General features: G+C 39.4%; 1 protein-coding gene across 6 annotated transcripts in view; it reads right to left on the reverse strand.

Annotated features, from left to right (window-relative positions):
• Nucleotides 1-15,710, reverse strand: part of SLC36A4 (solute carrier family 36 member 4) — a 70,746-nt gene that overhangs the window by 21,658 nt on the left and 33,378 nt on the right. For all 6 annotated transcript variants that reach the window (XM_033948623.1, XM_033948624.1, XM_033948622.1 and 3 more), the window contains 5 exons: nucleotides 15,436-15,531; nucleotides 11,649-11,733; nucleotides 8,260-8,487; nucleotides 3,035-3,133; nucleotides 1,955-2,124 (listed from right to left, as the gene is read on the reverse strand). In XM_033948623.1, the coding sequence (XP_033804514.1) occupies nucleotides 1,955-2,124; nucleotides 3,035-3,133; nucleotides 8,260-8,487; nucleotides 11,649-11,733; nucleotides 15,436-15,531 (678 nt within the window). The remainder of the gene's footprint in view (nucleotides 1-1,954; nucleotides 2,125-3,034; nucleotides 3,134-8,259; nucleotides 8,488-11,648; nucleotides 11,734-15,435; nucleotides 15,532-15,710) is intronic.

A 15,710-nucleotide genomic window follows, 5' to 3' on the forward strand; every position in this document is an offset into this window, starting at 1 on the left:
ATAGATTTATCTCCTAAACAGAAGTTACACTAAATCTAACAATTTTATTATGTCTATTCTTGAGTAATATGTTGTACTTTTATAATTTGCATATTGTAATTCGCTGATTGTCCAGCTCTCTTCGGTGTGAACCACCTAGAAGTCATCTGATTATGGCGGTATAGAAGAATAAATTTATGTTATGTTATGTATGGAGAGAGTGGAATGGGAATAGTGCAAGACATAGAGGAAATATAAAAGGGAAACATCATGGGGGAAAGAAGAGAAAGTGGGAGAAAATGGAGGAATTAGAAGGAATGGCAAAGGAAGCACACTCTAAGAGCATCAGGAAATGGAAAGGGTGAAAACAGCATACAAAACACTCCTAGGTTTACTTCCAGTTCTATATATGTTATTACATCTACTGAAATACATGGATTACATTCACTAATGTAACAATAATTTATTTCTATAATGTTACCAGATGCATGCGGTGCTGTACATTAAACATACAAGAGACAGTACCTGCCCGATGGAGCTTACAATCTAATTATGACAGAGACACAGGACAAAATGGTGATTCTATATACACTGCACAGGTAGGGAATTAGAAGGGGAATGATGCGGCAGATAGGGTGGGGGTAGGCTTACCAGACATCCGGGAAATCCCGGATATGTCCTCTTTTTAGAGGACTGTCCAAGAGTTCCAGATAGAGTTTCCAAAACCCAGCAAGAGGGAGAGGGCATCCCTCCTGCCGATGGTGGGGGTATCCTGCCGCAGCCACTCAGCTGATTGTGGCAGGGGTATTTCCTCACCGATCAAAAAAAATGGCCCCAAAATGGGGTTCTCGGTTTATATTCGGGTCCTGCCCCCATCCTGAACCTGTTGTAGGCCTCTGCCGGGTCTGCCACGAGACCTGATAGTCCAGTGGTGGTTGGGATAGGAGGGATAACCCCCGCCTCCAGTCTCAGTTGATTCTAAGAATTTTTATCTCCCTCGTGTACCTTTAGTATCCCTGATGGTCCAGCTGTAAACCACGGCAGAAGTGATCTTCCTTTGCTCCTGCCCATGCAGAGCCACTAGCTCAGTGTCCCGCAAACTTTTCCGGCTGGTGGCACACTAAATGCAGTGCCCCAGCGGGAAGGCACCCGGAAGTCAATGCAATGACGTCGTGCACCAACGTCTGCGCATGCACAAAGGCCCATCTTGCCGTGACCCTGCCGTTACAGGGATCCGGGAGGTGCAGGGAGAAGAGGAGAGACACCGGCCAGGTGGAGAGTCATCCACGCCGGCTGATTTCCTACAGAAAGCATGTCCTGTAGGCAGGCAGCCAGCGTGGACGACTCTCCTCCTTGCCAGTGTGTCACGGCACACCAGAAATCTCAGGAGGCACACAGTTTGCGATACACTGCACTAGCTGATTGACTGCCATGAACTCGCAATTGAGATGTTAGGAGATGTATACAAATTATACAGGAAATGACAATGGAGGGGGCCTGCTAGCATATCTCAATTATCTATTCTTTTGTGCCCAAATATGAACCTCCCTAGAATATCTTATATATGACATTTTCATGAGGTTCCTATTTAGGATGGTAGTATGCTTGTAGAATCTAAAATTATATTTATAAGCTTATAATCTTTTGGTTCCTCAGGAGCTCTCTCAAGTGACATTTTCAGAAGCACACACATGGATTTTAGGGTCCCCCTGACACACAGAAATGCATGGGTACTTTCAGCATTGTACTCTGCATCAAATAATTTTTGACGGGAAACAACCCACATATATGCCTTCAGAACATTATGCACTTTGAATCATACATGTTTTGATATTACTCCATAATAGAAGACTTTGTAATATCAGAAAAATATAAACCTGAGTTCGTTGGGGAGAGCGGGACAGAAAATGAATTAAATAAAGAAATAGTGTAAGTTACAATTATAATAATTTTAACTTTCTGGCACTGGACCTACCATACATCCTGTGGCAAATTCAAAGTAATGCTCCCTTTGATTTCATCCCCAAACCGCAGGTATCCTAGGGTGGCAAGTGAGATATACAAGAATGTGACCACTGCCATGCCAATATTCAGCGTTAATGGAAATCGTTTTTTTTCTTTCATTCTATTTTCTAGTGGTAGTACCTGAAAATATAAAAGGTACAATCAATAATGCAAAAATTAGGGATAATATATTACACACACTCAGTTGATGCATATGTGGCTTGAAAATATTTCAGATTCATTGCCAGAATAATATGTATAGGCCTTATCAGGTCTGGTCCCATTCTCTACGATTTACTGAAGGCTTTCTGACTCAGCAAGTCATCCTTTGAGTTCCAGGCTTCAGCTGAAGTTGATCTGAATGTTTTCTACTCTAGCCACCGACACAGGGGCTTTATCTGTAGAAATGGCCCTATTAAAAAACAACCAAACTTCTCTGTTTGCCACGCAGATAAAACACTGCATATACAATATGTGCCAGGTGCATGTGGGTTATCTGCTGTTTAAAGAGGCATTTATAAAACTATCAAAACAGAGGTTAGGGAATCCAAATACAGAAGTTGCACCAAAGGTGAAAGAAATCTACACAAGCGCCACAAGAAAATAAGTAAGATTTTTGCATAGGGGCAGCGGAAAGGAAAAAAAACACCCAAAAACCACCACACTCAAATTTGTGACAAAAGAGAATAGTTTTTCCAGACAAAAATAAGAGTTGAAACCAAACAGAACAGGAGCTACCAGGAATGAGTGAGTGGCCTTCAGATTTTCCCAGAAAGCTCTGAAGATATCTATTTTAAAATGAATTTGGTCATATTCCTTATTTGTTTGATCTGGTGAACCTACTCATCTTCATAGAACACACGCTCATTGCGATTTCACTGTTAAAAAGTAAATTTTATTAGCATTACAATAAGGTGCCAATCGTGTGATTTTTTGTGGAGTGTTCATTGTCCGTTCCTACTGCTTTTTGTGTGATTTTGAACCCGTGGGTTCATGTCCTTTTGGAATTTTGTTGGTTTGTTTTTGTTTGTTTTTTTTAAACCATACTTACCACTCCTATTCCTTCAAAAGCAAATATGGCTGTACCAAAAAACAGCGGGTATTTCTTCCAGTCGGCTACTGGAGGAAGCATTCGAGGATCAGACAAGTCCTGATTAAAATAAAAAAATTTTTAAAAAGGAGGATGTTTTAAACAGCATTGACACTAGGCAAAAAAATTTCACAAATACCCCCAAAACAGAGGCTTCCCATAGACTATTGCATTTCTGAATGCCATATGCATACCTAGGTACAAGTTGGCAAATAAAAGTACCAAAAAAACCCTAAATGGTTCATTCCCAAGTTACATATAATCAAGTGAAGAGATTAAGGAGAAAGGATTGTGATACAGAACAAGTAGAATTAAGAGCTGTAATGCCTCAAGAATAGGGGCCTAAATCAAATAAAAGCCATCAAATCCAGATTCAGACAGCATCATCCAAAAAAAAGAAGTCCAAACAGTACTACATTTCTAGGCTTAAAATAGTCTAAGGCAGGGGTGCCCACATTCATTTTTTTTGGCTTGTGAGCTATTTTTAAAATGACTAAGTCAAAATGATCTACCAACAATAAAATTTAAAAAAACACAAAGCACTGTATGCAGAGAAAATGCTAATTATCATTTATATTCAGGGTTTTTTTTTTCAAAGAGGTCAAGGCAGATGACCTTAAAATATGCAGTTACCTCAGTAACAACTATACAAAAATAGACAAATATACCCCCTCCTCTTTTACTAAACCACGATAGCGTTTTTTAGCACAGGGAGCTGGGCTGAATGCCCCGCGCTGCTCCCGACGCTCATAGGCTCCCTACGCTAAAAACCGCTATTGTGGTTTATTAAAAGTGGGCCATGGTGCAAAATATAGACAGTAGATATATATTCTCAAAAACGGACACATTTTGATCACTAAATTTAAAATAAAATCATTTTTCCTACCTTTGCTGTCTGGTTATTTCATGAGTTTCTGGTTGCACTTCCTTCTTCTGACTATAAATCCAATATTTCTTTCTTTCTGCCTCCTGCATGCTTCCTCTCCTCCAGACCTCATTCCATTCCCCAACCAACATCTCTCTCTGTCCATCCATGAGTCCTTTTTTCTCTCTCTCTCTCCCTGCCTCCCTTTCTTTCTCTCTCCCTGTTCTCAAGCCACCGCCGACGATCTCTCTCTACTTCCCCCGATGCCAGGCCAGGCAGATTCAAGCACCAGGTCGTCAAGCCTCCCCCCACCCCCAGTCAATCCCAACATCGGAGATAAAGTTCCAGGCCAGCCAGATAGTTGTGGGCCCGGCACTTGTATGCGCGGAAGTAGGGAGAACAGAACGTAAAGGCAACATGAGTCTATTGTGAACGACCTTTTGGGCACCCCTGGTCTAAGAGGTCCTTTTACTAAGTTGCGGTATAAAGTGGTCTTAGCGTTTACTTACACAAGGATTCTTCCCACGTGCTAAGGCCATTTTTAACAGCAGTAAAATGTCCTATTTTCCATTTTTTCAATTAACGGCCCTCTGTTAATGTTAGCATTAGCGCACGGCAATTTAAAAAAGTTAGCACATGAGAACTTACCGACACCTATTTTGTAGATGGTAACTGCTCATATACTAATCCTATGCTAATGCTAATCAGTAATAAATGCAGAGACACCCACTCTGCCCCAGACTCACCTCCTCTATGATAAATTTTAAAATATTTTTAGCATGTAGTTTGTGCAAATAGAATCACTAAAATTACTGCAGGACACCTAAGTACATGCTGCAGTAAGTGCACAGCTTAGTAAAAGGACCCCTAAACATTTCTAAATGCAAAAGGGGGGCCTATTTTCTATATTGCAGTACATGTGTACAATTTGGAAATTATAAAAGGAACAAAATGGTTATTAAAGGGGGAATTAATGAAAGCGCATTATAATGCACTAACTGCTAAAAGATGCCTATTATATTCCTATGGGGTCTTTAGTGGTTCTCGCACACTAATGTGCTTAATGTCCTTTTTTGAATTCCTCCATAAATCATACAATTTCATAACATAGAATTTGAAGCAATTGAGCATTACTATTTCACACACAGTATAATTTCAAGGAGTAGAACTTTATTTTTATGGTATGAATGTATTTCGCTGATTGTTCAGTTTCTTATGGTGTAAACTAGTGCTGCCCGATTCGAATCGATTTACCCCGACAAAAAAAAAAATCGGCCTCCCGATTCGTTGACTGACCCTCCCCACTCACCCTCTAAAAGCAGGAGCGGCAGCGCTGCCTTTTGCTGGCCTGCCGCTCCTGCTTTAGAGGGCGAGTGGGGAGGGTCAGTCGGGAAGTGGCTTACCCGCTGGCCTCCCGCTGCTGTGCTGTCCTGTCCGTCTTCCCCACTGGCCTCCCGGAATGAATTTTCCTAATTTCAGCAGCCTGCAATAAGATCGCTGGCGCTAGCGATCTTTGCAAGCTGCTGTACGGCTTCGGAGCTCTCTTCTCTCTGCCGTGGTCCCACCCCTTCTCTGACATCATACACCTGGTCACATCTGAAAGAGCAGTAAGCGAACTAGCACCTCAGCGACCTTGAAAACATGCAAAGCCTGCAACCTTAACTTTCAAGGAGGCCACTGCCAGACTTCTGTCTAAACCAGGGATCTCAAAGTCCCTCCTTGAGGGCCACAATCCAGTCGGGTGTTCAGGATATCCCCAATGAATATGCATTGAAAGCAGTGCATGCACATAGATCTCATGCATATTCATTGGAGAAATCCTGAAAACCCGACTGGATTGCGGCCCTAAAGGAGGGACTTTGAGACCCTTGGTCTAAACCCTCCAGAAGGAAAGCCAGGACTACCTATCTGGGAGCCTTCTTAGGCTCCATCCAATTCCTAGCACTCTACTGTGAAAAAGTCTACCAGGCTTTGGCAGAGCTGCCATAGTAGAGGGCACTTTGAACGCAAGACTGTCAAGAAAACTACCTCCAAATAACCTCTCATCAAGGCTGAGGGTTCTTCATGGACACCAGTACTTGACTGAAAAAGATATCGGAGAAAAGGGAGCCGGAGCCTCTCGTCCCACTAAAAAAGTACAAGAACCACAAATCATGAGCAGCAAGGCCAATCTGGAGCCAATAGGCACACCAGGCTGGGATGTGTCGCTGTCCTGCGGAAGACCTGACTAACCAGAGGCCATGGAGGGATCATCATAATGGAACTCATGAGCCAGCCAAAGCCAAACTAAGGCCTCCGGCCCTAGCTTCCGCACCATTCGTCAATCGAAAAAGGCGCCCGGCATTTGGGATCTCTGCCAAAGCCAACAAGACCCTCTGGAACAAACCTTAGCTCTTGTAAGAACAGACAGAATGATTCCTGTGAGAGGAACCATGCTCCTGACCAGGAACCATCCGCTGAGGAAGACTGCCAGAATATTGTCGAGTCTGGCCCCATGGACTATCCAGAGAGTTAGGAAAAAAAAGATAGTTTTTAAAATCCAAGATGGCTGCAGTTATGAATTTGTGCCAAAAATGGCAAAAATAAACAAAAACTGAAAATAAAAAATAGTGATTTGGGGTCTGGGGAGGTGGGGGACGTGAACCCTACCCACAGAAACTATGAAAAATGACGTTTAAATCGATCCACCAGCCACCCCCAAAGTTCCCATAGGAAATAATGGAGGTACTCACAGTAGTGCTTTTGTCTGTCAGTATTTTTAAAGAAGCTGAGGGGAGAAAAAAAAAATAAAAAAGGACTTTCTGCCTCAAACAGCTCCAAATGCACAGGAATGAAGATCACGAGAGAGATTTGCATTTAATGGAAGTGGCAGGCATGCAAATCTGCTCCATGCATATTCATTAGGGCTATCCTGAAAACCTGACTGGCCTGGTGGTCTTCCAGGACAGGGTTGGGAACCACTGCACTAGAGGACCAAAGCATTCCTACCCTTGTGGCAATACAGACATTATGCATACTTCCAACATTGTACTTCCTATCATTAGGATTAAATTTGCCTGTCTCCAAGTTTACCTCAATGATTGTATTTATGCTTATATTTGGTCATTTTACTACAATTATGCTGCTAACAGAAAATCATATCACACAATACTTGTAAATTCGATCACGTCTCACCGCTTCTTTCCAAGCTTCATTGGCTCCCGATAATTTCTAGAGTTCACTTCAAATGCATCTGCCTAACTTTCAAGATCCTCCACGGCATCCTTCCTCCATTAATCCCACTTTCTTGGAATTCCCTCCCTCCTCTTCAGATTCATCGAACTCTGGAATAGCCTTGCCTCCCCTCTTCGGAACCTGAGTGCCCTCCAACCCTTCCGTAAACATCTGAAAACCTGGCTTTTCTCAAAAACCTAACACTTCTGACATCCCAGCCCGCTAACACTCTTCCCTCTCCGATCTTCACCCATCCCTTCCTTGGAGTTCCTTTCTCATTACAATTCCTGTAAACCGTGCAGAGCTCCACAAATGTGGAGATGGCACAGTATACAAACCCAAGATTTAGTTTAGTTTAGGTATACCCCAATAAAGTAAACAAAATAAATAAAATACAGTAAGACCTTGGTTTGCGAGCATAATTCGTTCCAGAAGTATGCTTGTAATCCAAAGCACTTGTATATCAAAGTAAATTTCCCCATAGGAAATAATGGAAACTCAGACGATTTGTTCCACAACCCAAAAACTTTAATACAAAATACTGTATGTACTTGTATTGTGAGACCTCGCTCGTTTAGAACAGTCACTACACTCCCGCAGCATCAGAGAGGGAAGAACCATCAGCTCAGTGGCAATGTGACGCGTGTATACTGTATTGCAAGATTTGCTCATTTAGAACAGTCACTACACTCCCGCAGCGTCAGAGAGGGAAGAACCATCAGCTCAGTTGTAATGATGTGACGCGTGTATACTGTATGTACTCATATTGCAAGACATTGCTTGTTTATCAAGTTAAAATTTAATAAAATGTTTTGCTTGTCTTGCAAAACACTTGCAAACCAAGTTACTTGCAATCCAAGGTTTTACTGTATAAATATGCTTCTCTTCCACCCCATTCCCCCCCCCAAAAAAAAAAAAAAATCAAAACGTCCAATTTAGTAAATGTTGATACGCTAACATCACCGTCTGGGAAACCAACGAAGCCACAGAACATCAGAAACGGCAAAAACTTTCAGCTAATTGCAATCTTTTACTTCTAGGCTTAAAAATATGAGCATGAAAAGCTGCATTATATATGCAGCAAAATAGAAGCTTTTGTTGTACTCACCCTGAAAATGTACTGGTAAATTATAACAAGGCTGACAGTCATGGAGACGTTGGCAAAAAATGAAAACACAGAGAGAGTCTTCAGATCACGAATAAAGACAAAGAGGATCAGGAAAGGAAGAAAGCCCAGCATGTATATTTGCAAGTCAAAATGCCATTTTTCCTGAAGATTGCTTGTGCTGTTCTTGTCAATAAATATGATTTTGTTTTCCAAAAAGCCTTCAAACACCTATGGAGGAAGAGAGAGTTTCTAGAATTTATGCGGCAACAAATTTTTAACTTAAAACATATAAATGAACACACTGTGGAGCAATGAGGTAAAGAGTTGGACTAAAATATGACTGAAAATAATTAGCTGAAGTAGGGCTAATCCAGTTTCAGTGATGTATTTCATATATTCAGTCTTGTTAATAGGATGCAAGTTGATTTATGTTGGTGAGATCTGGGTGTTTTGGCAGCACAATCTTTTATTGGCAATACTAAAATGTTATTTTACAAATTTCTAAGGAAATGTTTTTCAGGACTCGGGGGCTGATGCAAAAAAAACTACCATAAGCAGCGGTGAGCAGTTAACAAGAGCTGTAAACAAGTGTTAATGGGTGAAAGGAAGAGGAATGGATTTGGTGCAGGAGTTAGATGGCATAGTAGACAAATTCACAGCACACAAGATTATTAGCTATTCCATGATGTAGGGAAGTTCTAAAAGGGAGTTCATTGCAAGCACAACCCAGGAAATTACTGCCAGATCTAAGGTAGCATAAAAGGGTTAGCTTGCCTTCTGCATGAGGGCACAAAAAATAATAAGAATCCTCCCCAGGCCTCCCGTCCTCTGCCGTAAGATGACACCAATCCCATGGCCCAATCACACACCCTTGACCTCCCCCCCCCTTTTTTTTTTTTTTTAACAAACATCCCTGTAGTCTAGAACCTCCACTTGTTCTAACTGTACCTCATTGCTTCCAATTTAAAAAGAAATTCTTGGTGTCTAGCACATTCCCCACCTTTCCAACATGTACAGGTTTAGAGACGATCGCTGCTAACTGACTCGATTCACAAAACGGCCCACTGCGTGTTTTTCCCCTCGATTGCCCATTTTCCGATCCAGCCATGCAAATTTGTAAAACTCTATGCAAAATAGCCAAGCGATTGATTCACTAACATTTGCAATTTAAAAACAAACCAAAAAAACTGGCAGAAGCCCTGACAGGAGGCTGCTTCTCCTGTCACTACTGTCAGGGCTCTGCACAAAACTTAATCGCTCACCGAGTCGGTGAGTTTGCATGCAAATGATTTGCACCTCCATGCAAACTTGATAGTGAATCAATCGCTGTTTAAAAACTGGCCAGAGAATCGGCCAACAGCGATTGAGTCGCTATCTTTATTGAATCACAGGAAGCTATAGTAGGAATTGAATCCAGTTCCCCAGGTTCTTATCCCACTGTACTAACCCCACTGTACTGGCTCCTAAAAAGTTTAAAAGCTATATGCAGATTTTGCAGTTTCATCTGCAAATGTTATACCTATTTTAAAAGGTAAAGTTTTGCCTTTGAAAACTGCCTAAGTTTGTACTTTGCACCTGCTATTTGTGCAGGTCTTTCTCAAGGTAAAATTACAAACATACTTTTGAATATACAAAATTGTATGTGCAAGCATAAGCCCTGCTGGAAAAAAATGCCTCCCATATGTGCATATAAACTTACGCAGGTAGAGTTACTACTGTACACCCACACTTATGCACATTAATAGGCATTTGTAGGGAAATGCATTTGAAAACTGCCCTTATGAAGTACAGATTATTCCATTGGCCAGAAGCAAATTATTAGTGGCCCCAATTTTATAACATTTAAAGAACATTTGTTGACTAAAGCAAACAGCAGCAGCAGAACTATTATCTATTGTCAATTAATGACATGAAACCGGTATCTCTTGCTATGTATGAATCTAAAAACATTGCAGTTTCAAGTACAAAATAAAACAAAAGGGGCAATTCAGCAAGAAAAAGAGGAGTGATCAGAAAACTGACAACTATTTCTGCAACTTTTTAGAAAATGTAGGCCAACTTTCCCCTTTCCAGTTTAAGTTATCAGAAAAATGTAGCCTTTGGCACCCTCTAGAGGACAACTATAGGCCATACACGAGTAAACAAATAAAAAAAATTAGGAACTTACACTTCGGCAACCTAAAAGAGCACAATTGCTTAACTGTAATGGGGATTCTCCATAGACAGTTGAATATAAATAAATAGGGTAGGTCCAGAAGGTAGCTATTAAACTGGTCAAAGTCTCCATTATAAAGCATAGGGGGACAGACAATGACAGGGGTTTAATCCCTATATAACCTCACTGGAGATCTCTGTATTATCTGCAAAAAGTCAAACCTTTCCTACTAAATCTTCAGCAAAATTGCTTACAAAAATATAGAATAGAGCAACTGAGACCCAAAAGATATCAGTGGATAATGATAAAAAACGCATATAACTTAAGTCACACCTACAAGGCATTAAGTGACATGAGCTAATACCACATGCACAATACTATATTAGTTGATCATTTACATCGTACTGCTTTATAATATTCACTTCTGCCTAGGTTCATGGGTACTGTTTTTCTTTTTTTTTATATTGCTCATTGGCTATTAAACTTATATTTCTGTACTATGTTCCCCTTTGGGCAGATGGCCGATGTATTTTCGTTATTTTTGTAAATTCTGAAATTCAATAAAGTTTATTGAACTAAAACAAAACACAAACATGCATACAAGTCAGACAAACAAATAATAATCCTAATATTCAATAGTGATCCACCTTTCAGAACCAAGAAACATCCAAGTGTTTTTAGAAACATGATGGCAGATAAAGGCCAAATGGCCCACCAGTTTGCACATAGCTTTCCTGTATAAAGTATTCTCTGCTTATAAAACATGCTTTACATGCAGTAAATGTCCGATATATATAAAAAGTAGGTGCACCTACTTTTATGTAAACCAAAACATACTACTACTAAGCATTTCTAAAACACTATAAGTAATAGGGGAGGGGAAGGTTGAGCTATGGAGCATGTTAGGAGTTGAAGGAAGCATCAAAGAAGTGGATTTTAAGCCTGAATACATAGATGTTTCCAGGGGCATAGTTTGGGCCCAGTTGAAGCAGAATTACAATGTACATGCATATTTTATAAAATGAAAGATTATGCATAGAATACGCTAAAAGATTTTCACCTTCTCTGGAGTAAGTGTAAATTTGTGTGCTATTATGTTGCTTTTATAAAGTAGACTTCAAAGAGGTGCCTTTTTTTCAACTACAGCATAGGTGCCTTGGCATGACTAAAAGAGGTTGAAAATATTAAAATTATAACAAATAAATTACAAAGGTTACACATTTTTTGTACTTACTTGTTTCATGTTTTCTGCTAAGAACACAAAATAGACACTGCAAAATCCGAGCTGTGTTACCACGAGAAAAAAGTCCACAATAAATCTAGAATACACAAACACAATATAATAAAGTCTACTTGTACATTTTATGTTTCAGTGTGCATGTCGGCCTGTGTTTGTATCTGCGTACATGAAGGAAGAGGTGCATTCAGAGGAGCATTATGTAAATGCAGCGGTTTGAAAATAGGATGGAATCAAATGCGAAAAAAATATATCTAACCATCAGATGTTGTATCAAAAGATTTTAAAAGAGATATTTTACAATTTGACCACAGGATGCCACTATCCCATTTCAACAGGTATTGCCATGCTTCTCTACCACTAGGAAGCTATACATACAGCAACAAGAAGCAAACTATATGGTTCAGTCAGCAGGTGTCATTATAAATAGAAAAAATTGCCAAAAACAATTCAAAAAATTCCAAAGAAATTTTGACAATGAAAATAGAAAAGGCAGTAAACCCTCTCTACATAAGCCAAAATAAGGAGAGTACTAGAAAGTTTAATAGAAACAATAATAAATCAAATAGAAAGAGAAAGACCTCAGTACTGGGGAACTGCAAAAGATCAAATCCCCAGCAGTATACCCATGGGCAGAAAACTCATGTTTTGCTTGAAAACTATAACCTAAATAAGTTTGGCCCGTACATCCATCATGTCTTCTCTGTGATAACAAAATAATGCTAATATTAAGTGAAAAATAAAGTGAAATTTTACAATATACTCTCATATGGCAAATGCTGTCTTAAGTTTTCTTTCGCTGCTCAAGTCAAAATCAGAAAAGGAAATAGAAATTGAAAACCAACTTATCTGAGTTGGATTTTGAATATCAATTCTATGCTGATGACTCCCAGATCTACCTCTCCACTCCAGATATCTAATTCAGAATTTTAGGAAGAAAACTCATGTGAATTGATGTGCCATTCTCTCATTACTTAATAATGAAAGGGCAAGCAAAATAGGTGGGGGGCAGCATAATAGTCCAAACCTTACATCCCAGCATCAAATAGCATTATAAATTCCTTACTATTATGTCAATCAACTGAAAAAAGAACCATTGGAGACTTGTTCCGCATAAGCCAACAACTTATGATTTGCCAAGTCTTTGTCATCAGTTCAATAATATTACAGAAAGACAAAAAAAAAAGAAATCTGAAAAACTTACTTTTAGAAAACTGTAGAATATGCAACTTAACATATCAAAGCAATCTCGTCTTGTAAAAATAGAATTACATTTATCTTGACATTTAGCAAGCTCCAGACCAAAAACCAACATGGGCCATGTTTCGCAAACTGTGCCAGGGATTGGTCTTCGATATATATATTCATTCACAGGCAAAGGTGTTCACCGAGACAAAACTCGGAGGTAATCTGAACCAGCAGCTTAGGATAAGCCTAGAGATCTATCTGTCGCAGTAATACCGAGTATAAGGTGGAAAATAAAATAAGGCTTAGAGTTCATCAATTCTTCCGGATGTGGTTATAACTATGACATAAAATGGTTTTCAAGAGAAGTGTTTATGAGAGGTGAGGCTTAAATATTCAAAGGGGGAGTCTGAGTCTAGTTAGGAAAATGTTGAGTTGGTAAAGATGGTTTTAGGAGGGTGGCGTACTGAAAAGACCCCATAAACCTTGACATACTAGGATACACAGAGTATGTGTGTTAAGTGTTATAAGATGCATCCAATAAAATAAGGTAGACTAAGACTTGGGGAAGTGGCAAAGGATAGGATCGCATTCTTAGGCCTCAACACAGTATACAAAGATTCCACTTCATTTAATAAGATTTTCATGTGGACAGTCACCTTGCTGCCATGATACTCTTTACTTCATTAGAGAAAGGAAGGTGACTAATCATCTGCCACTCAATATCTATGCTGTTAGTGAAAGGCTCCTCAGATGAGGACATATTTAGTCTCTTTGCTGTGAGAGAAGAGTTGAATGATGATCAATGTATAGGATTGTAACATTGACAGAGCAAGGTGCCATGGAAACCTTATCTGCTTGGGTCAATGAAAATTACTTCAGGACTTGCCCATACGTATTTTGCAGAGTGAATCAAAGGAAATGATGGAAAAGAGTAGAATAAACTCTATGGAATCACAAAAGTGCCATGAGCTAGTCTTTGAAGGATTGCATTAACAAACAGAAATGAGAACATTTTACATTTTCTTAAAAAACAAACAGGACAACTGCCCTCATCCTTGAAAGAGGTGACAAACAACTAACATTAAGAGACCCACTTGTTGGGATGGATTTAATGACTAAGTCAGCAAGTTGAATTTATGGACCTGGAAGATACCATTTGTAGTGCAGCATAGAGGAAGCATGCAAGGTGGCATATCCTTTGGGTTTCTCAACATAGAAGTGCTGGTCCTGCTTCCCCTTGTTGTTTATGTTATACATACTGCAGCTATTTGACTGTCTGTTCTAACCAAAACACTCTGATGTCTGTTCCATACTTTTAAAGCTCTCTGAGCACTGAAAATTGCTTTGAACTCCAGCATACTCATGTAATGGGCATGCTTCCTAGGTAGCCAAATGAAGATGAGCACCTTATCTGCAGGCAAAACATAAAATAGATAACTCTTGAGGAGGTCAGCATATTGAATCTACCATAATATTTGATGGGAATCCTCTTGTTCAGAGGCTGATAGTACTGATCCCAATATCTCCTGAGAGGCCATGGTAATGACCTCATGTGCAGTCCAGTCAAGGGAATAACTTGCACTATGATTAACATGCAATTTGCAGTCTTGAGTACATTGAGGCTGCCATTAAAAGCACCTGGCTCAGTCTAAGACTGAGATGTATAATGGTGAAGGGGATGTCTTATGGTAAAAAAACTTCATTTTGTTTTGATGTGCCCTTATGAAGAATATTAATAGTGTAGTTGTGAAATTGGACTTCTGTTGACTCAGCCCAGAATTTACAAGAAGGTTGATCTTTGTTGATGGGAATCATTGAACCTGGTGGGTCAATAAGCCTGTAGTTTCTGCAATCCCCCCCAAAAAAACAACCAACCCAGCAACTATGTATATTCTCCATTTTACAAAGACAATACATCTTTATTTTTAAAAAAGTTCCCCATCTGCAATTGTTCCAAGGCAAGCAAATTAGCTGTCTGATGCTCATTTATACTTGGGGTCTCCACCAGTGTCTGAGGAGGTAACTGTACTTACCTTAGTGATGTCTAACACTATTTAAAATAAATTTTACTTTGTTTCTTAATAGGTGATACTTGGATGCAGTATCTTGTAAAATCTGACTCTTACATATGCACAGCTGGCAGCAGATGCAAAATTTGCCCTTACAACTTAATTAACCAGTGCCTACATGTGTATAACACCGATTGATGCTGCTCTGTTTTTTTTTTTTTTTTTTTTAGTTTATCCAAACTCTAGACATTTTCCTTAACTTCATTCACATTTCATAAATTACTCATTACAATTCATTCCAATTTCAATTCAATTCTATTCAATTCCTTTAATACATTACCAAGACCTCAGATATACCGTTCCACCGCCTCATATATATTCTCTTTTTTTTTTTAGAGCATCTTTATTGATGAAATCAATGCTCCTATTTTGTGTGCCAGCATCTTTACAGGTATCTTACAAGATGCTCCACGTTCAGCAGAACTTTTTGTAAAATACTCTGGGAACATCCCGAGCTGATGTCCTAGTTCCTACCTATTTTAAAAAAAAAAAAAAATTTGTAATGAGAATATGCCAAAGAAGCTCACCTTCCCCAAGAAGCTCGTTTCTGGAGGCAGGTCAAGGGTCCTATTTGCATGGCAAGGCAAACAGTGTCACTATATCCTAATGTTGGCTTTTTAAACCTGCAATATAGAGCATACAGTACAGTATATTATGATAGGTATTAATATTCCAATCTAGCAGCGAGGTTTATATACCACTCTTCATTACAACAACATCAGTGCAGTGTACATCAATATAAAAGAAAAGAATGCCAATATTTATAGTATAAAGAGAAAAAAAGATAGTTACTGTATATAAA

Source organism: Geotrypetes seraphini, chromosome 6, assembly GCF_902459505.1.
Source record: "Geotrypetes seraphini chromosome 6, aGeoSer1.1, whole genome shotgun sequence".
Taxonomy (NCBI): Eukaryota; Metazoa; Chordata; class Amphibia; order Gymnophiona; family Dermophiidae; genus Geotrypetes; species Geotrypetes seraphini.